This window comes from Oncorhynchus mykiss, chromosome 1 (assembly GCF_057628025.1).
Source record: "Oncorhynchus mykiss isolate SJ-2025 chromosome 1, ASM5762802v1, whole genome shotgun sequence".
Classification (NCBI taxonomy): domain Eukaryota; kingdom Metazoa; phylum Chordata; class Actinopteri; order Salmoniformes; family Salmonidae; genus Oncorhynchus; species Oncorhynchus mykiss.
Window position 1 is genome coordinate 18,437,099 of NC_143022.1, and position 21,124 is coordinate 18,458,222.

At 42.3% G+C, this 21,124-nt stretch overlaps 2 protein-coding genes across 3 annotated transcripts in view; both read right to left on the reverse strand.

The window, feature by feature from the left end:
* LOC110493506 (phosphatidylinositol 3-kinase regulatory subunit gamma) overlaps positions 1-11,548 on the reverse strand; it is a 31,907-nt gene extending 20,359 nt beyond the window's left edge. For both annotated transcript variants that reach the window (XM_021567934.3, XM_021567862.3), the window contains exons 1-2: positions 11,314-11,548; positions 1,902-2,629 (exon numbers count right to left, since the gene is read on the reverse strand). In XM_021567934.3, the coding sequence (XP_021423609.2) occupies positions 1,902-2,226 (325 nt within the window). In that variant the 5' untranslated portion in view covers positions 2,227-2,629; positions 11,314-11,548. The remainder of the gene's footprint in view (positions 1-1,901; positions 2,630-11,313) is intronic.
* Positions 11,549-11,723: 175 nt separating this feature from the next.
* LOC110493215 (microtubule-associated serine/threonine-protein kinase 3) overlaps positions 11,724-21,124 on the reverse strand; it is a 53,206-nt gene continuing 43,805 nt past the window's right edge. The window contains exons 26-27 of the mRNA XM_021567512.3: positions 18,986-19,167; positions 11,724-15,993 (exon numbers count right to left, since the gene is read on the reverse strand). Of these exons, the coding sequence (XP_021423187.2) occupies positions 15,020-15,993; positions 18,986-19,167 (1,156 nt within the window). The 3' untranslated portion in view covers positions 11,724-15,019. The remainder of the gene's footprint in view (positions 15,994-18,985; positions 19,168-21,124) is intronic.

Here is a 21,124-nt window from a genome sequence, read left to right on the forward strand (position 1 = left end):
TAGGGAGGAGGCTTCTAATGTTAACATGCATGAAACCAAGGCTATTACGGTTACAGAAGTCGTCAAAAGAGAGCGCCTGGGGAATAGGAGTGGAGCTAGGCACTGCAGGGCCTGGATTCACCTCTACATCGCCAGAGGAACAGAGTAGGAGTAGAATAAGGGTGCGGCTAAAAGCAATAAGAATTGGTCGTTTAGAACGTCTGGAACAGAGAGTAAAAGGAGGTTTCTGGGGCCGATAAAATAGCATCAAGGTATAATGTACAGACAAAGGTAAGGTAGGATGTGAATACAGTGGAGGTAAACCTAGGTATTGAGTGATGAAGAGAGAGATATTGTCTCTAGAAACATCATTGAAACCAGGAGATGTCATTGCATGTGTGGGTGGTGGAACTAATAGGTTGGATAAGGTATAATGAGCAGGACTAGAGGCTCTACAGTGAAATAAGCCAATAAACACTAACCAGAACAGCAATGGACAAGGCATATTGACATTAAGGAGAGGCATGCTCAGTCGAGTGATCAAAAGGGTCCAGTGAGTGGAGAGGTTGGTTGGGGGTCACGGCGATTTAGACAGCTAGATCGGTAGCAAGCTAGCATAGGAGCAAGTTAGCATAGAATGGAGGTCTGTTATTAGCCAACTCTTGCGTTCCGTCAGTAGATTAGTGGGTTTCCGTGTGGTAGAGGGGATTAATCCAAATCACACAACAACAAAAATAAAAACAACAGATATAGTTATAGAGGCCCAAGAAGAAAAATAAATAAATAAATAAAAATAAAATAAAAATTGTCCGATTGTCTATTCAGATAGCAGCCGATAAGATAGCCAACGGCTAGCAGGCCGCAGATGGGCGCCCAGGCAACGTTGCGCCGGAGGAGCCAGCCGGACAATTCCCTCGGGTAGACAACGTCGGCAGTCCAACTGTGAAGGCCCGGTGGGGCTCCGCGTAGGCAGCAAAACGGGTCCGGATAAGTGACTGCAGCCCAGGAGTGATTGATGGAACTCTTCAGCTGGCTAGCTCCGGAACAATTGATGTTAGCTCCGGAATCGACGAAAGCCGATAGTCACACGGATAGCAGCTAGCTAGCTGTGAGATCCAGGTATGGATGTCCAGAGCCAGCGGCCGAAATCCGGTATGTTCCGTTCCGAGCCGCGCTGCGCTGCACCGCGCCGTACAAAACTGGCGATAGATTCTCGAGCCAAAGGACAGCCGATGACCACAAACCGTGGTTAGCTGAGTACTAACGATTAGCCAGTAAATAAGCTAACTAGCTTCTGAACCAGCTTCAGAGTAGCTTCTGGACCAGCTTCTGGCTAGCTCCCGGCTAGCTTCTGGCTAATTTCTGGCTAGCCTCTCGGAGGATTACAGATCTGAGGTAAATAATACTTTTTTTATATAAATATAAATTGGTGAAGCGGATTGCAGGAGAGTGTTCTGAAGATGAGTTTTTGGAAAATTAAAAATGTATGTGAAAAAAAAGTTGTAAATATATCTATATATTTATATACACAACAGGACGAGGACAAAAATACGTCTGAACTGCTATGCCATCTTGGGAATCGACGATGATCAATCAATGATCAACAACCAATTTGACAGAGCTTGAAGAATGCTCTTAAGAGACTTACCCAGAAAGATTCACAGCTGTAATCTCTGCCAAAGGTGCTTCTACAAAGAATTGACTCAGCGGTGTGAATAGTAAAATTAGATATTTCTGTACTTCATTTTCAATAAATTAGCAAAAATGCCCAAAAACATGTTTTCACTTTGTCATTATGGGGTATTGTGTGTAGATTGATTAAATAAAATGTTTTCCTCACCAATTTTGAATTCAGGCTGTAACAACAAATTGAGGAATAAGTCAAGGGGTATGAATACTTTCTGAAGGCACTGATGTCCTACCTTGATGTGCTGGGGGAGGCTGAGGCCTGGGGGCTGCTGGGAGGGGTCTCTGCTGCAGAGGCTGGTTGGGCACCACATACATCTTCACAGGCCCCACATACTGGACATATGTCCCAGGGAAGTCTCCCCTCTGCTTAGTGCGCTTGTTGACTCCCACCATCCATCCCAGGCAATCCGGGTGCTCCTCGTCCCCATCCTTGAGCCCAAGAGATGTCAGTGACGTCTTGCTGACGGTCAGTATGTCCCCTGGCTGGAGGTCAAGGTCCTCGTCCCAGTCTTTGTTATAGACATAAATTGCTATGAATTGGAAGCCCTCTACAGCCATGTGCAAAGATTTCCAACTATGATACACACTGACCAGGGCAGTGAAGTGCCAGAGTGTTGAGGATGTTAATTGTGATGGCAACACTATTCAGGAATTTTCAACTAAAACTAAGAAGCATGACTGAACTGTTGGTGTGAATGGTTGAAACTCAGACCTGGCCTGTGTTTGAGAAATAAAGCACTTTCTTTAGCTTGATCCCTCGGTGTAACCAGACAATGGAGCAGAGAGACGGCATTGGCAACATGCTCTTTGGAAAGACCCGAGACTTGCAGGTAAGAGCTGAACCAAAGTAGGGTTCTGATTTACACTGGTACGGTCTAGGAATGACAGGTGCAGGGCAGGCACTTCAGTGACTCTGAGCACGTCGTATTGAGAATCTTCCAAGTGTTCCTGGTGGAAAGGTCTACAAAAGACAAAAGGCATAGATTCAGAAGAGAATACATTAAGCACATGAAGCCAAATCAATTAGGTTTTTTTTCATTTAAAACCTGTCTAAACGGGGAGCTAAACATTATCCCATCCATTTATTCCCAAAAGGATACCCCACATATAAATCTATGAAACTGTCAACTGAAATGTAGAAAAGGGCTAGCCTAGGCCTACGTTCCCCTTGAATAATAAGCACCAAGTGTTCTTAGCCTCAGTCAACTATCACAGACACTCAACTAATTCAAATCTTATGACACTACTAACTTAAAGGGACACTGCGACATTCCTGCATTTGTTCTACTTCAAATCAAATTCTATTTGTCACATGCGCCGAATAGAACAGGTGAATAGAACACCTTACAGTAAAATGCTTACTTACACGCACTTAACCAACAATGCAGTTTTAAGAAAATACCTACAAAAAAGTAAGAGATTAGAATAATAAATTATTAAAGAGCTTCAGTAAATAACAATAGCAGGTCTATATACAGGGGGTACCGATACAGAGTCAATGTGGAGGCTATATACAGGGGGTACCGATACAGAGTCAATGTGGAGGCTATATACAGGGGGTACCGATACAGAGTCAATGTGGAGACTATATACAGGGGGTACCGATACAGAGTCAATGTGAAGGCTATATACAGGGGGTACCGATACAGAGTCAATGTGGAGACTATATACAGGGGGTACCGATACAGAGTCAATGTGAAGGCTATATACAGGGGGTACCGATACAGAGTCAATGTGGAGGCTATATACAGGGGGTACCGATACAGAGTCAATGTGGAGGCTATATACAGGGGGTACCGATACAGAGTCAATGTGGAGGCTATATACAGGGGGTACCGATACAGAGTCAATGTGGAGGCTATATACAGGGGGTACCGATACAGAGTCAATGTGGAGGCTATATACAGGGGGTACCGGTACAGAGTCAACGTGGAGGCTATAAACAGGGAGTACAGGTACAGAGTCAATGTGGAGGCTATATACAGGGGGTACCGATACAGAGTCAATGTGGAGGCTATATACAAGGGGTACCAGTACAGAGTCAACGTGGAGGCTATATACAGGGGGTACCAGTACAGAGTCAACGTGGAGGCTATATACAGGGGGCACCGGTATCGAGGTAATATGTACATGTAGGTTGAGTAATTAAAGTGACATAATAACAGAGAGTAGCAGCAGCGTTGGGGGCGGGGGCGGGGGGGGGGGCAATGCAATTAGTCTGTGTAGCCATTTGATTAGCTGTTCAGGAGTCTTATGGCTTGGGGATAGAAGCTGTTTAGAAGCCTCTTGGACCTACAGTGCCTTGCGAAAGTATTCGGCCCCCTTGAACTTTGCGACCTTTTGCCACATTTCAGGCTTCAAACATAAAGATATAAAACTGTATTTTTTTGTGAAGAATCAACAACAAGTGGGACACAATCATGAAGTGGAACGACATTTATTGGATATTTCAAACTTTTTTAACAAATCAAAAACTGAAAAATTGGGCGTGCAAAATTATTAACATCAAAGCGCAAAAAAAAATAGAATTCAAATAAATCGCAGTATTGAATCGCAATACATATAGAATAGTGAAAATCGCAATACATATCGTATTGGCACCTAAGTATCGTGAAAATATCGTATTGCAAGGTCCCTGGCCATTCTCAGCCCAAGCATGAAGGCTTACAATTAATAGATTTGGTCTTTTTTAGGCCTACCTGGTGGATTTGGAAAGACATCAGTAAACCAGATATACACTGCTCAAAAAAATAAAGGGAACACTTAAACAACACAATGTAACTCCAAGTCAATCACACTTCTGTGAAATCAAACTGTCCACTTAGGAAGCAACACTGATAGGCAATACATTTCACATGCTGTTGTGCAAATAGAATAAACAACAGGTGGAAATTATAGGCAATTAGCAAGACACCCCCAATAAAGGAGTGGTTCTGCAGGTGGTGACCACAGACCACTTCTCAGTTCCTATGCTTCCTGGCTAATGTTTTGGTCACTTTTGAATGCTGGCGGTGCTTTCACTCTAGTGGTAGCATGAGACGGAGTCTACTACCCACAAAAGTGGCTCAGGTAGTGCAGCTCATCCAGGATGGGACATCAATGCGAGCTGTGGCAAGAAGGTTTGCTGTGTCTGTCAGCGTAGTGTCCAGAGCATGGAGGCGCTACCAGGAGACAGGCCAGTACATCAGGAGACGTGGAGGAGGCCGTAGGAGGGCAACAACCCAGCAGCAGGACCGCTACCTCCGCCTTTGTGCAAGGAAGAGCAGGAGGAGCACTGCCAGAGCCCTGCAAAATGTGCATGAGTCTGCTCAAACGGTCAGAAACAGACTCCATGAGGGTGGTATGAGGGCCCGACGTCCACAGGTGGGGGATCCCTCAGGAGACCATCCGCCACCTCATCAGGAGCATGCCCAGGTGTTGTAGGGAGGTCATACAGGCACGTGGAGGCCACACACACTACTGAGCCTCATTTTGACTTGTTTTAAGGACATTACATCAAAGTTGGATCAGCCTGTAGTGTGGTTTTCCACTTTAATTTTGAGTGTGACTTCAAATCCAGACCTCCATGGGTTGATAAATTTGATTTCCATTGATAATTTTTGTGTGATTTTGTTGTCAGTACATTCAACTATGTAAAGAAAAAAGTATTTAATAAGAATATTTCATTCATTCAGATCTAGGATGTGTTATTTTAGTGTTCCCTTTATTTGTTTGAGCAGTGTAGTCTACTAATTATGTCTGATACATCTCTCACACATGATTTCTTAATCCTCACACTAGTAAAAGTGCATCATTGATCATGCAAACCAAACACTGAATGTAATTTGAAAGTAACTGTATAAGATGCTTGGACCTAGAATGTTTCTGCAACAGCCATTATCACTCAATGGGTAAATAAGATGTGTCTCTTGACACAAACTGGATATTCACTGCTTATTACAGGCAATCGTCGTGCAAATACTTTACTAAGAAATTCTAGTAGTTACAAAATGAGCTAGGGAAATGAATTTCACTGGTACATCTTGACGTCACTGCAGCCAGATCACCTTGACTTTGCATGTGGACAATGGCTTAGGTCTTATGTTGCCATCTGAGTACAGCATAAAATATGATTTATTGTGGTGCTCATTCCTCCTAAATTGATGAGTTATCCTGTCCCGTATCTCATCTAAGAATGATGCAGCTTGAAACGAGCCATAACACAGAGACATGCACACAATCCTAAATGCAATGCCAGATTATGGCTAACAAACAACTGGTATGGTGATGATGGAAATGAAATAACGTAAAGACATCATAGGGCAACACTCACCCACCTTTAGGCAGAGAGCGAGAGCTGGCCGGGGCACAGCGGGTTTGCAACTCGACAACCTTCGAGTGCAGCGGAAAGGTGCCAGGGTGGACACGTGGCACTGATATACCCAACCATAGGCCTCTGTCCTCACGCCATCCTTAACCCCCTCTATTCTGACTCAACACCCTTTTAAAAAATCCTCTCCTTAAATACACAACCATTCCGACGATGTCATTTCCACTGTGCGGTCCATTTCCATTTGAAAGAAACATCTGCCTTATTCAAGGTACTTTGAATATTCAAAAAAATCTAAGTATTTCTGTTTTTACAGTGCAACACAATAGAACAATGTGGGTTTTGAGGATAAAGATTGCACCGTCATAGGATGGTTAATCTTAGTCACAATGATTTTTACAGTTTGAGAGCACCTCGTGCAGAAGGGACAGGATCAAGAAGAGAGGGGGGGAAAAACTCACTCATCAATAAATAAATAAAGGAAGTCACTGTTGCTACAGAGAACGAAAGCTTAGTGGTCTCCTGGATTCCTATTGGGCAGTCTGCTGCTATGTGCCCAGGAATCACCAGAGATGCTCTAACAAATCAAGGAAATGTTCTAAAATTAGAAAATGTATCTAGGCAGTGATCGCTTCTGACCCTCGAACTCCAACTTAATAATTTTCGACTTCACTAATAGTAATGGGTGAAGTGAAAGTAATTGCGGACAATTTATCATTTTAATACAGGCACAGACAACACAGTGCATTTGGAAAGTAATCAGACCCCTTGACTTTTTACTCATTTTGTTATGTTACAGCGTTATTCTAAAATGGATTCAATTATCCCCCCCCCCCCCCGCATTTACACACACACACAATACCCTATAATGACAAAGCAAAAACAGGTTGACATTTTTGCAAATGTATTAACAGTAAAACTGAAATATGACATTTACATAAATATTCAAACCCTTTACTCAGTACTTTGTTGAAGCACCTTTGGCAGCAATTACAGCCTTGAGTCTTCTTGGGCTTGAAGTTCCAAGCTTGACACACGTGTATTTGTGGAGTTTCTCCCATTCTTCTCTATAGATCTTCTCAAGATCTGTCAGATTGGATGGAGAGTGTCGCTAAACAGCTATTTTCAGGTCTATCCAGAGATGTTTGATCAGGTTCAAGTCTGGGTTCTGGCTGGGCATCTCAAGGACATTCAGAGACGTGTTCCGAAGCCACTCCCGCTTTGTCTTGGCTGTGTGCTTACGATTGTCGTGTTGTTGGAAGGTGAACCTTCGCCCCTGCCGCTGAAAAACATCCCCACAGCATGATGCTGCCACCACCACCATGCTTCACCCTGGGGATGGTGCCATGTTTCCTCCAGACTTGACACTTTGCATTCAGGTCAAAGAGTTCATTCTTGGTTTCATCAGACCAGAGAATCTTGTTTCTCATGGTCTGAGAGTCTTTAGGTGCCTTTTGGCAAACTCCAAGCGGGCTGACATGTGCCTTTTACTGAGGAGTGCCTCCCATCTGGCCATAAAAGCCTGATTGGTGGAGTGCAGTAGAGATGGTTGTCCTTCTGGAAGGTCCTCTCATCTCCACAGAGGAACTCTGTCAGAGTGACCATCTGGTTCTTGGTCACCTTCCTGACCAAGGCCCTTCTCCCCCGATTGCTCAGTTTGGCCAGGCGGTCAGCTCTAGGAAGAGTCTAGGTGGTTCCAAACTTCTTCCATTTAAGAATGATAGAAGCCACTGTGTTCTTGGGGACCTTCAATGCTACCCTTCCCCAGATCTGTGTCTCAACACAATCCTGTCTCGATGCTATACGGACAATTCCTTCGAACTCATGGCTTGGTTTTTGCTCTGACATGCAATGTCAACTGTGGGACCTTATATACACACACAAGTGTGTGCCTTTCCAATCAATTGCATTTATCACAGGTGGACTCCAATCAAGTTGTAAAAACATCTCAAGGATGATTAATGGAAACAGGATGCACCGGAGCTCAATTTCGAGTCTCAAAGCAAAGGGTCTGAATACTTGTGTAAATAAGTTATTATTTTTAATAGATTTGCAAACATTCCTAAAAAACAGTTTTTGCTTTGTCATTATGGTTTATTGTGTATAGATTAATGAGGACATTTAACAATTAAATTAAGAATAAGGCTGTAACGTAACAAAATGTGGAAAAAGTGTTTGAATACTTTCCCCCCTGCTCATATTCTGTATTTTACTATAAATAGAGATCACACAGGTTTAAGAATACACATGGCTACATTATTATTTATAGATATTCAATACATGGCAAAAGTATGTGGACAGCCCTTCAAATTAGTGGATTTGGCTAGTTCAGCCACACCCGTTGCTGACAGGTGTCTAAAATAAAGCACAAACCCATGCAATCTCCATAGACAAACATTAACAGTAGAATGGCCCGTACTGAAGAGCTCAGTGACTTTCAACGCTGATAACATCACAGGATGCCACCTTTCCAACATGTAAATTCGTCCGCCCTGCTAGAGCTGACCCCGGTCAACTGTAAGTGCCATTATTGTGAAGTGGAAATGTCTAGGAGCAACAACGGCTCAGCCACGTAGTGGTATGCCACACAAGCTCACAGAATGGTACCACCTAATGCTGAAGGGTGTAGCAAGTTTAAAAAAATAGTTTGTCTGATGAAATGTTTGTCGGGATCTTCATGAAATGGGTTTCATGCTCGAGCAGCCGCACACAATCCTAAAATCACCATGTGCAATGCCAAACATCGGCTGGAGTGATGTAAAGCTCGCCGCCATCGGAGCAGTGGAAACGCTTTCTCTGGAGTGATGAATCACGCTTCACCAATTAGCAGTACAACGGACAAATCTGGGTTTGGCGGGTGCCAGGAGAATGCTACCTACCCCAATGCATAGTGCCAACAGTAAAGTTTGGTGGAGGAAAAATAATGGTCTGGGGCTGTTATTCATGGTTCAGGCTAGGGCCCTTAGTTCCAGTGAAGGGAAATTACATTCTAGACGATTCTGTGCTTCCAACTTTGTGGCAACAGTTTGGGGAAGGTCCTTTCCTGTTTCAACATGACAATGTCCCCGTGCACAAAGCAAGGTCCATACAGAAATGGTTTGTCGAATTTGGTGTGGAAGAAATTGAATGGCCTGCGCAGAGCCCTGACCTCAACCTCATCAAACACCTTTGGAATGAATTGGAACGCCGACTCCAAGCCAGGGCTTATTGCCTAACATCAGTGCCCGACCTCACTAATGCTCGTGGCTGAATGGAAGGAAGTCCCTGCAGAAATGTGCGAACATCTAGGAGGAACGCCTTCTAGAATAGTGGAGGCAGTTAGAACAGCAAAGGGGGTACCAACTCCATATTAATGCTCATGATTTTGGAATGAGATATTCGACGAGCATGTAGTGTATTATTATGAGATCATTTAAAAGCCCAGTGGAATCAAATGTAATATTCCCGTGTTTTGTGTATATATTTCAAATACAAAGTTGGAATAATACTGTGAAATTGTGAACATGGTGATAATGCCCTTATAGCGTAAGAGCTGTTTGAAAAGACCACCTGACATTTCTGCCTGTTTTGGTGGGATGGCGTTTTGGCCTGCCTGGACATCACCAGTCGGTAAATTAGTTAATAGACCTTTCCCCTCCCTACTCCCAGACAGTCCTAGAACAATTCTTGCTCGTCTTTCAGTTAATAAATTGCCTTTAACGAAACAGATATAGGCCTAGCCGATTGATGCTCAGATGGATTAAAATCCAGAATACTAACAATTTAACTTGTCCACACAATCCGTTTTATTTGCTAGTAGGCCTATTTTATATTAATTTGTTTGTGTTAGCAAATCAAATAGACCAAAACCATGGCCCTATCCTATGTTAACGAGCCATAATACAATTATTTTGTCATCATGACTTATCCAGTAATATATACTGAACAAAAATATGAATGTAACATGTAAAGTATTGGTCCCATGTTCCATGAGCTGAAATAAAAGATCCCAGAAATTTTCCATACGCACAAAAAGCTTATTTCTCTCAAATTTTGTACACAAATTTGTTTACATCCCTGTTAGTGAACATTTAGTCCTTTGCCAAGATAATCCATCCACCTGACAGCTGTGGCATATCAAGAAGCTGATTAAACAGTATGATCATTAAACAGGTGCACCTTGTGCTGGGGAGAATAAAAGGCCACTCTAAAATGTACAGTTTTGTCACACAACACAATGCCACAGATGTCTCAAGTTGAGGGAACGTGCAGTCAGCATGCCAATGTGAATGTCCAACAGAGCTGTTGCAAGATAATTTAATGTTAATCTATATACCATAAGCCGCCTCCAACGTTGTTTTCGAGAATTTGGCAGTACAGCCAATTGGCCTCACAACCGCAGACCACATGTAACCACAACAGCCCAGGACCTCCACATCAGGCTTCTTCACCTGTGGGATCGTCTGAAGAGGGGTGCTGAGGAGTATTTCTGTCTGTAATAAACCCCTTTTGTGGAGAAAAAAAAAACTTCTGATTGGCAGGCCTGGCTCCTTAGTGGGTGGGCCTATGCCCACCCATGGTTGAGCCACTGCCCAGTCATGTGAAAGCCATAGATTAGGGCCAAATGCATTTATTTCAATTGACTGATTTCCTTCTATGATCTGTAACTCAGTAACTTCTTGGAAATGGTTGCGTTTATATTTTTGTTTAGTATAAATAAATAGCTTAATTAAGTTGTCAACTGCAAGGCATATTCACTAAAAATATATATATTTGTTAAATACATTTCCAGGGCTTGGTTTTTGCTTGGCTTCATACTTTGGTTACACCGTATTCCTAGTTACACCTGTCTTTGGCCATTTTTTGTCACTTTAAGCCATTTGACCCATTTCGGCTTTGTCAGGAAATAAATGGTGAGACATTGATGATAGGATAAATATATATTCAGTTATATTTAACAACTGAGGCACAACCAAACATAATATGAATCGTTTGTTATATACAAGGGATGCCTTTTGACAGTCGTGGCTACAGTTGCAAACATGATTGTAATCCAGCAAACTCGTGCCAGCTGGAGGATTTTGGGGGCTCCAACCCTGCTAGCTGCAAAGATTCGAAACGCACTGGCCCAAGCATAGTTAGTTGAATACGAACTTGTGACAATACTTGTTTGGCTATCTAAACTGTGCCTATTGTTTGTTAGTTAGTTGTAGGTTACGAGAAGGGTTTACTGTGTCATGTAACTGGCGAATAGCTACAGAGGCTAGTAACGTTAAACCAGTTTAGCAAATTTGCGTCTCGAGCCCCCTCCACCATTTTCCAGTTTAGGGGAAAGCTTTAAAACAAAAAATACTCACCGTAAAATATCCTTGATTGGGTAACTGTTTAAACTTGTTCAAAGGCTAATTTAGTCCTCATAAAAGCTATTTTCCTTTTTTCGTTTGCTTCTTAAATTATCACAAACCTAAGTTCCCTGCCATGTTCGTAGAGAAGATATCGAACTACATCGATAGTCAGACCAGCGAAACTTGTGTCCACTGTGCAGCTTGCAGTACGTGCACCAGCTGTACGGAAACAAACGAACGTAGCCGTAATTACACGACTTGTTGTATGTAAACTATGGGATACATTCTGTAAGATGTGGCATACAGTATACCATCCAAAGAGGGGACCAAAAACAACAAATGTAAGCATAAAGCCATGTGAGTACATTCATTACAATTCAGTGAACAATATATTCTTAAAACAAAAAGATGTGACTATGAGTGCATTCATCAAATGCCATATGGAAACAATTTATCATAAAACAGTTTGGCAACAGCCAGTAAAAACACAAAATAGATCCATCTTGACACTTGCACCAGGGACATCCCACGCCTCACTACTCAAACATGAGCAGACAGATGTTGAAAGGCAAAGTCATATGAACTTGCAACATTTTTAGGATTCCCATCTGAAGTCTCCTATCACAATTCCTCTATTATGAAAGGACTTATTGGCAAATACATTCAACAGTACAACCCAACCATAGGCATAATAACATCCTAGCCAGCCATCTATGTATTCAACATTTGCTTTTGTTTGAATAGGGAGCTAGGCCATAGTGTTAGAACCTTTTTTTTATTTTTAGAAACTAGCCGGATATAGTTGGCTTATACAGTATATCCATATTCACATACAATGGAAATTAGAAATACTGGAGGTACAGTGCTAACAAAATCACAATTAAACAGAAATAATAAATGTGGACATGTTCTTCCATTTTACCCTGTAAGTGTGCTACAATATACAGGTGCCCTTAGTCTACAACTAAGTGAGAATAGAGGTGTTCGATAGCAGACAAAATGGCACAGCGTCAGAATGAGGGTTAAATGCAAAAGAAAGCATTGCAGACTGATGTGTAGCCAAACCTTCTAAGCTCACTCCCAGCCCTTGATGAACCACATGCATCCCTCATGACAGGGATCATCAACTTTTTCAGCCACCGGACGATTTTTCTCTTGAGCCGATTGTCGGTGGATCGGAGTCTAAATTCCAAATAATTAGTTGACTGCAAATTGACCGCAATAATATTTGACTAAAACACAATTATTTCAAACCATGCTTAAATTTGTATATGATCATATCTGGTTCAGGGCATGATGAATAGGAGTGAGAGGAAAGTGCAAAAGTTGACTGTGCACACAATGCTATTAGACACACATTAAAAACCACAGCATGCGCTTTATAAACCCAGCGTTACATGCAATCAAGTATTACGTGTCCTTGTCTCATGCAGCATGCATCCAACAGAAGAGTAACCGCATCCTACACTATTCCTACAGAACAGTTTAAGGAAGATTTAGTTCAAAAAGGTACTTGTGTAAAATGATGTAGTGCTGAAATGTGCAGACTAACACAATAGCTTCACAGTACATGGTATCAAAAAGTGGTTTCATTAAGTAGAAATACAGGACTCCAAAATTATATTTGTTTCAATTGTGTATAGAGCATGTTCATTGTTAACAATTCTGACTTTGCGAGTAAGTGTGTCTTCGGTATAACTTCATTTCACCACCACTGACTTCTGAGTCCTGAGCAGTTCATCCAGTCTGAAAATATAGTCTGAGGATCTGTTGAGACTTCTAAAGAGCCCCCCCACTTTTGATTTATAAAGAGGGTTAAATAACAGGAAGTACCATTTGACAATATCAGACTTCAAAACTACTTTGGTGTATAAAATGGGCCAAAATGATGGTGTTCAACACAGCTAATTCATTATATGCATTGTATTATATGCATTGCAATACTGATGTGATTCCCCAACAAGCTTCATTCTTGCTGCATCAGACACCCATTTTTACAGCCTTGATCGTTCACGTTGCTTGGTATACTCCAAAATATACAATAACAATTCATACAGAATTAGACTCAGATATCAAAATATATACATGTACAGTACAAAGACCTACAACTAGCATCTGTTAATATCTAAGCCCTGGGGTCTGACTGAAGGTATGAGGTGCTCCTTCATTATTGACTCTTCCATATAAAAATAGGTAAAAAAATATATATGTTATGTCAAAATAGTAATTTCCCTTAGTGCACTTTACCCAAATGTAAACATCAACGCAAAAGCACAAGATGAAATAGACACCGCCTGGAATGCACTTTTAACCAACCAGCATTCAGGATTAGACCCACCCGTTGTATAAATGTAGATAAGGTCAAAGGCTGTATCAAGGATAATTGAAAATATGCAAGCGGATCCCGTGAAAGCTTAAACCGTTTCTCTTTAGCTTGGTGGTGTCACCTGGATAACTGTATTCCTGGACGTAGCCTAAAACAGGGTTAAGAGCAAAACATCTGTGCCTTATCAAAACAATATCCTGTCAACAATTGCCTGTGTGACAGTGATGAGGTAACAGTATTTGATAAAAACAAAAGGTTTCATGCTTTTGTAGTATAAGCATTAACAGCAAGCTCAAAATGCCATGCTACACCAATGTTCAACTGATTTAAGTCCACTGTGATTTCAGCAAACCCAAGGGTTAAACCCTGTTGCCATGAGAATCAGTACAGCAGAACCATGAACCCAATAGAACAACATCAGGATGAACGAACATGACAATGAGGTTGACAGAATATTGTGCAATATAATTAACAGGTTTTAAAACTAACTAGTTACTGATTTTCATGTGAAACACTTGCTTTCATTTCTATGGTGGCTAAGATTTAACGAAATAGTTAAAATAAAATTGCTTTGAAATATAAACTATATTTGTAAAGGAGACTACATTTTCCTGCAACTGTCAAGCCTGCCAACAAGGAAATAACATCTATTCGTCAAACAAAAAGGGCCTTCAGTTCATAAGATATGGCTTAATAAAACAAAAAACAAACAAATAGTGAGTAGTCTTCACATGAACTACTTCGGTCAGTTTTTAGTTGATATAAGAATTGCCCTACAGTTTTGTACGATTGAAAATATAATTCAAAACTGTAGTCTCAGTTTCCAAGCCTAAATCTGAACAACTTTCAAATTGTGGTAATCTTTCGAAATTAAGATTTATACATTTCTACTTTCCATTTATGAATGCAGAAAAAATGTCAAAACTTTCCTTTCCAAAAACGACTTACTTCTGTGAAATTCCTACCATTATCAACTACTCTGTACCATGTTTAAAAATAGACATTTCTAGAAAAATCATGACAATAGAAAATAAATATTTCTATGAATACAAAACAAGATTTAATCTTGGCTAGTCACTATCAATTGAACACTTTCCTTTTTTGGCCCCATTATAAATCCTATTAGCTTAAAAGTAATAAATAAGCCCAGGAAATAAAGTGCAGTCTATTTCCTGGTGTTACATATTTACAAAACTAAGTCCTGAATCAAGTGAAATCTACAAAACAAAATCAATGTGGCAAAATACTCTTTCGCCCAAACATTTCCTTCCTTCAGCAGTGAGAGTATCAAGGTGCTTCCTTGGAAGAAATGGCTATATAAAATGAGTCAAGGAAATGTCACTTCCTTAGCTTCCCTTTCTGGGGGCTAGAGTCCACTGCTGTATCCCCAACTTAATCCGAAGCAGGCATTTCTTTGTGCAAAGCAGCTGTCGCCTCTGGTGCCTTACTGGAGATTTTTACCATGAGAGAGACATCCTTGCTCGGCTGCTGTGGTCCGATGTTGGAATCAGTAGATTCGGGCTCCTGCCTCTCGCCGTCGTCCTCCTCTCCATCAGAGCACGGCTCCCAGACATCCTGGTCCTCGCTCTCTATCAAGCCCTGCACAGCAATCTGAGGCACCAGGTTGAAACGTTTCACCACAGTCAACTCCTCGCTGGTTTGGGAAATAGCCGTCCAGGAGGCCGCCCGCTGCGGGACCCGATTGCCTCCAGGGGCGTTGAGCGTTGTTGCGGTGACCGTGGGGATGGTCTTCTGGTCGTCAGGCTCATCAAAGCTCACCTCCTGCACCGCCTCCTGCTTCTTGAAGGAGTCGCGGCGCTCCGACAGGTTGAGCTTCCTCATCACCACCAGCTGCTCTGAGCGTTCCGACGCCCAGTCCTTCAGCCTCGGGCAGCCCCCGTACCCCACCAGCAGCCTCCCGTGGTCCCCTCCGCCGCAGACTCCCTCCACCTTGTCCTGGAAAGGCACCTCCAACGTGTGCCTTCGGTGGGGGTACGACTTCTTGTCGGTGTGGTAGGCGCTCGAGAGCCTCTCAGCTGACTGCACCCTCTTGAGGAGGGGGGAGTGGGGCGGCTCGGCACTGCGGGGGCGCAAACAATGGCGGACGATGGTGGGGGGGGACAGAGTCTTACGGTGGAAGGTCTTGGTGATGCCAGAGAGGGGGGAGGGGGAGCGCTGGGGTGACAGGGGCTGGGTGGAGGAGTTGCAGGCCAGGGGGGATGGGGGGATGCTGCTGGTGGACTTGCGGCGACCCACCTTGGTGTAGCGCTGAGTGCCCAGCTTGGAGGCCAGGCCATGCAGGGAGCTGGGAGAGCTGGAGCTGGGAGAGCTGGAGCTGGGAGAGGTGCTCTGTGGAGAGTTGGTGTCTGAGGGAGAGGTAAAGAGAGAGTAAGGTAGCCTGATTAAAACCACCAGCTTACAGTCCAACTCAAAGAGATTACTGCATTGTCATTAAAAATAAAATTGACAAAGTCATATTGCAAGCAAAATTGGGAGATAAGCTTATTAGTCAAAGTAGCAGCCTTAGTAAAACAGTAGTGACTGTAGCCATAGTAGAAGCAGCAGCAACATTGGATAGCAGACACAAGTAGTTGTAACAGGGTAGCAGTAGCAGTGGTAATAGCAGTAGTAGCAGCGGTGGTAGTAGTAGCAGCAGTGGTGGTAGTAGTAACAGAGTAATAGAAGCAGTGGCAGCAGCAGTAGTACTATTATAGTAGTAGTAGCAGTGGCGGTGGTAGTAGTAGGGGTGGTGGTGGTAGTAGCAGCGGTAGTAGTAGTAATAATAATAATAATAATAATAATAACAGTAGTTGAAGCAGTAGCAGCAGTAGTGGTAATAGTAAACTCATCAAAAAAAGATACGTCCCCTTTTCAGGACCCGGTCTTTCAAAAATAATTCGTAAAAATCGAAATAACTTCACAGATCATCATTGTAAAGGGTTTAAACACTGTTTCCCATGCTTGTTCAATGAACCATAAACAATTAATGAACATGCACCTGTGGAACGGTCGTTAAGACACTAACAGCTTACAGACAGTAGGCAATTAAGGCCACAGTTATGAAAACTTAGGACACGAAAGAGGCCTTTCTACTGACTCTGGAAAAAAAGAAAAGAAGAAAGATGCCCAGGGTCCCTGCTCATCTGCCTAAGACAGTGCTACAGGGAGATAGGACCAACAGCTGATCGTCCTCGCAGTGGCAGACCACGTGTAACAACACCTGCACAGGATCGGTACATCCAAACATCACACCTGCGGGACAGGTACAGGATGGCAACAACAACTGCCCGAGTTACACCAGGAACGCACAATCCCTCCATCAGTGCTCAGACTGTCCGCAATTGGCTGAGAGAGGCTGAACTGAGGGCTTGTAGGCCTGTTGTAAGGCAGGTCCTCACCAGACATCACAAGCAACAACGTCGCCTATGGGCACAAACCCACTGTCGCTGGACCAGACAGGACTGGCAAAAAGTGCTCTTCACTGACGAGTCGCGGTTTTGTCTCACCACAGGTGATGGTTGGTTTCGCGTTTATCGTGAAGGAATGAACGTTACACCGAGGCCTGTACTCTGGAGCGGGATCGATTTGGAGTTGAAGGGTCCGTCATGGTCTGCGGTGGTGTGTCACAGCATCATCGGACTGAGAATGTTGTCATTGCAGGCAATCTTACAGGGAAGATATCCTCCTCCCTCATATGGTACACTGCCTGCAGGCTCATCCTGAAATGACCCTCCAGCATGACAATGCCACCAGCCATACTGCTCGTTCTGCACGTGATTTCCTGCAAGACAGGAATGTCAGTGTTCTGCCATGGCCAGCAAAGAGCCCGGATCTCAATCCCATTGAGCATGTCTGGGATCTGTTGGATCGGAGGGTGAGGGCTAGGGCCATTCCCCCCAGAAATGTCCGGGAACTTGCAGGTGCCTTGGTGGAAGACTGGGGTAACATCTCACAGCAAGAACTGGCAAATCTGGTGCAGTCCATGATGAGATACCGCAGTACTTAATGCAGCTGGTGGCCACACCAGAAACTGACTGTTACTTTTGATTTTGACCCCCCTTTGTTCAGGGACACATTATTCAATTTCTGTTAGTCACATGTCTGTGGAACTTGTTCAGTTTATGTCTCAGTTGTTGAATCTTGTTATGTTCATGCAAATATTTACACTTGTTAAGTTTGCTGAAAATAAACGCAGTTGACAGTGAGAGGACGTTTCTTTTTTTTACTGAGTTTAGTAGTAGTAATAATAAAGTAGCAGTGGTAGTAGTAATAACAGAGCAGTAGCAGCAGTACTGGTAATAGTAACATAGTAGTAGTAATAGTAACAGAGTAGTAGTAGCAGTAGTGGTAATATTAGTACCAGTAGTCGTAGCAGTAGTGGTAGTAATAATAATAATAACAGTAGTAGTAGCGGTGGTGGTAGTAGTAGCAGCAGCAGTAGTAATAACAGTAGCAGAAGCAGTAGCGGTAATAGTAATAGTAGTAGTAGTAGTAGTAGTAGTAGTAATAATAGTAATAATAATAATAATAATAATAATAATAATAATAATAGAGTAGTAGTAATAGTAGTAATAATAATAATAATAATAATAATAATAATAAGAGTAGAAGTAGTACTAGTAGTAATAGTAGTGGTAATAGTAACAGAGTAGAAGTAGTAGTAGTAACAGAGTAGAAGTAGTGGTAGTAGTAACAGAGTAGAAATAGCATCAGTAATAGTCGTAGTAGTGGTAATAGTAACAGAGTAGTAGTAGTAGCAGCAATTACAGATCATTAGCAGCAGTAGTGGTAATAGTAACATAGTAGTAGTAGTAATAGTAGTAGCAGCAGTAACAGTAGTAGTAACAGAGTAGTAATAGTAGTAGTAGTAACAGAGTAGTAATAGAAATAACAACAGTAGTAGTAGCAGTAGAGGTAATAGTAATAACAGTAGTAGTGGTAACAGTAATAGTAGCAGTAGTAATAGTAACAGCAGTAGTAACAGTAGTAGGCTAGTAATCATAATGGTACAGTAGCAGCAGTAGTGGTAGTGGTAGTAGTAGTAGTAACAGAGTAGTAATAGTAATAACAGTAGTAGTAGCAGTAGCGGTAATAGTAGTAGCAGCAGTGGAAACAGTAATAGTAGCAGTAGTAATAGTAACAGTAGTAGCAGTAGTAGTAGGCTAGTAATCATAATGGTACAGTAGCAGCAGTAGTAGTGGTAATAGTAACAGAGTAGTATTAATAGTAACAGAGTAGTAGTAGTAGTAGTAGTAACAGAGTAGTAGTAGGCTAGTAATCATAATTGCAGCAGCAGTAGTCATAGTAACAGTGCTAGTAGCACTAGTAACAGTGCTGCAGGTGTCGGCCTGATGTTACCTCCAGCCTGGTGGTCAGGGGCAGGGCTGCGACAGGGGGTGGAGGGGCCGGGGGACAGGCTGTGTGTGGGGGAGCCCGGCAGGCTCTCGCTGGACGACACAGAGTGGTGCTGCAGGCCAGAGTTGAAGCTTCGGCTGCTGTGCATCACTTGCTTGGACAGCTTCTTCAGGATGCTCCGCCGCCTGGGATAGTCATTGGTTACCGAGAGTTATAACGGGGTTATGAAGGTGTTGTGAAGGGGTTTGAAGGGTAACAAGTGACATAACATTATTATAATATATATATATATATATTTTTTTTTTTTTATAGTATGTGATTCACGGCCTGGGAGTTTTTTTTTATGCATAGGTATACATAAAAAAAACTCCCAGGCCGTGAATCACATACTATAAAAAAAAAATATATATATATATATATTATAATAATGTTATGTCACTTGTTACCCTTCAAACCCCTTCACAACACCTTCATAACCCCGTTATAACTGCAAAACAAATGTCCTTATTGAGTATGCCTGCATAATAATATCAGGGATATTGAGGCTGATGACAGAGCAATAGTAGAGAAACAAATTAGAGAGAATACTCTGTGCATTAAGAACATATTTTACAGTATAACTTAAGTTTCTTAACTTAAAGTCAAGGCATAGATGTATAACTCCATTTTGAAAAAGGAGAACACTGCTGTGGAAATGTTTATCATCCATCCATGCAGTCGTGTGCAGTGATCTCTATCAAACACTGGGGGGAGATAGAATAGGGACTTTTGCAGTATGACTCTTGCTGGATGTATTTACACTGAACAAAAATATGAACAACATGCAGCAATTTCAAAGATATTACTGAGTTACAGTTTATATAAGGTAATCAGTCAATTTAAATGAATTCATTAGGCCATAATCTATGGATTTCACATGACTGGGAATACAGATATGCATCTGTTGGTCACAGATACCTCTTAAAAAATATTTTAAAAATAAGTAAAAAAGTAGGGGCGTGGATCAGAAAACCAGTTAGTATCACGCCACAATCTCCTTTGCAGAGAGTTGATCAGGCTGTTGATTGTGGAATTTTGTCCCACTCCTCTTCAATGTCTGTGCGAAGTTGCTGGATATTGGCGGGAACTGGAACACGCTGTCGTACACGGCGATCCAGAGCGTCGCAAACATGCTCAATGAGTGACACGTTTGGTGAGTATTCAGGCCATGGAAAAACTGGGACATTTTCAGCTTCCAGGAACTGTGTACAGATCCTTGCGTCATGGTGACGTGCATTATCATGCTGAAACATGAGGTGATGGCGGTGGATGAATGGCACGACAATGGGCCTCAGGATCTCGTCACAATATCTCTGTGCATTCAAATTGCCATCAAGAAAATGCTATTGTGTTCGTTATCCATAGTTTATAGCACATAGCACATACAATAATCCCACCGCTACCATGGGGAACTCTGTTCTCTGAACACTGTTCACAATGTTGACATCAGCAAACCGCTCGCACACAAGATGCCAACCAATTTTTATTTGTCTCGTGCCGAATACAACACCTTACCGTGAAATGCTTACTTACAAGTCCCTTAACTCTATTTCTTGAACTGCATTGTTGGTTAAGAAAATATTGAAAATAATAATTAAAATAATAACAATAACAAGGCTATATACAGGGAGTACCGGTACCTAGTCAATGTGCGGGGGTACAGGTTAGTCAAGGTAATTTGTACATGTAAAGTGTAGGTGTAAAGTGACTATGCATAATAAATAATAATAAGATAATAAACATGAGTAGCAGCAGTGTGAAAACAAAGAGTGGTCAATGTAAATAGTCCGGGTGGCCATTTGATTAATTGTTCAGCAGTCTTATGGCTTGGGTGTAGAAGCTGTGAAGAAGCCTTTTGGTCCTACGCTTGCCGTGCAGTAGCAGAGAACTGGCTGGAGTCTTTGACAATTTTATGGGCTTTCCTCTGACACCGCCTAGTATATAGGTCCTGGATGGCAGGAAGCTTGGCCCAAGTGAGGTACTGGCCCGTACGCACTACCCTCTGTGGTGCCTTACGGTCAGATGCCGAGCAGTTGCCATACCAGGCGTTGATGCGACCGGTAAAGATGCTCATGATGGTGCAGATGTTGAACTTTTTGAGAT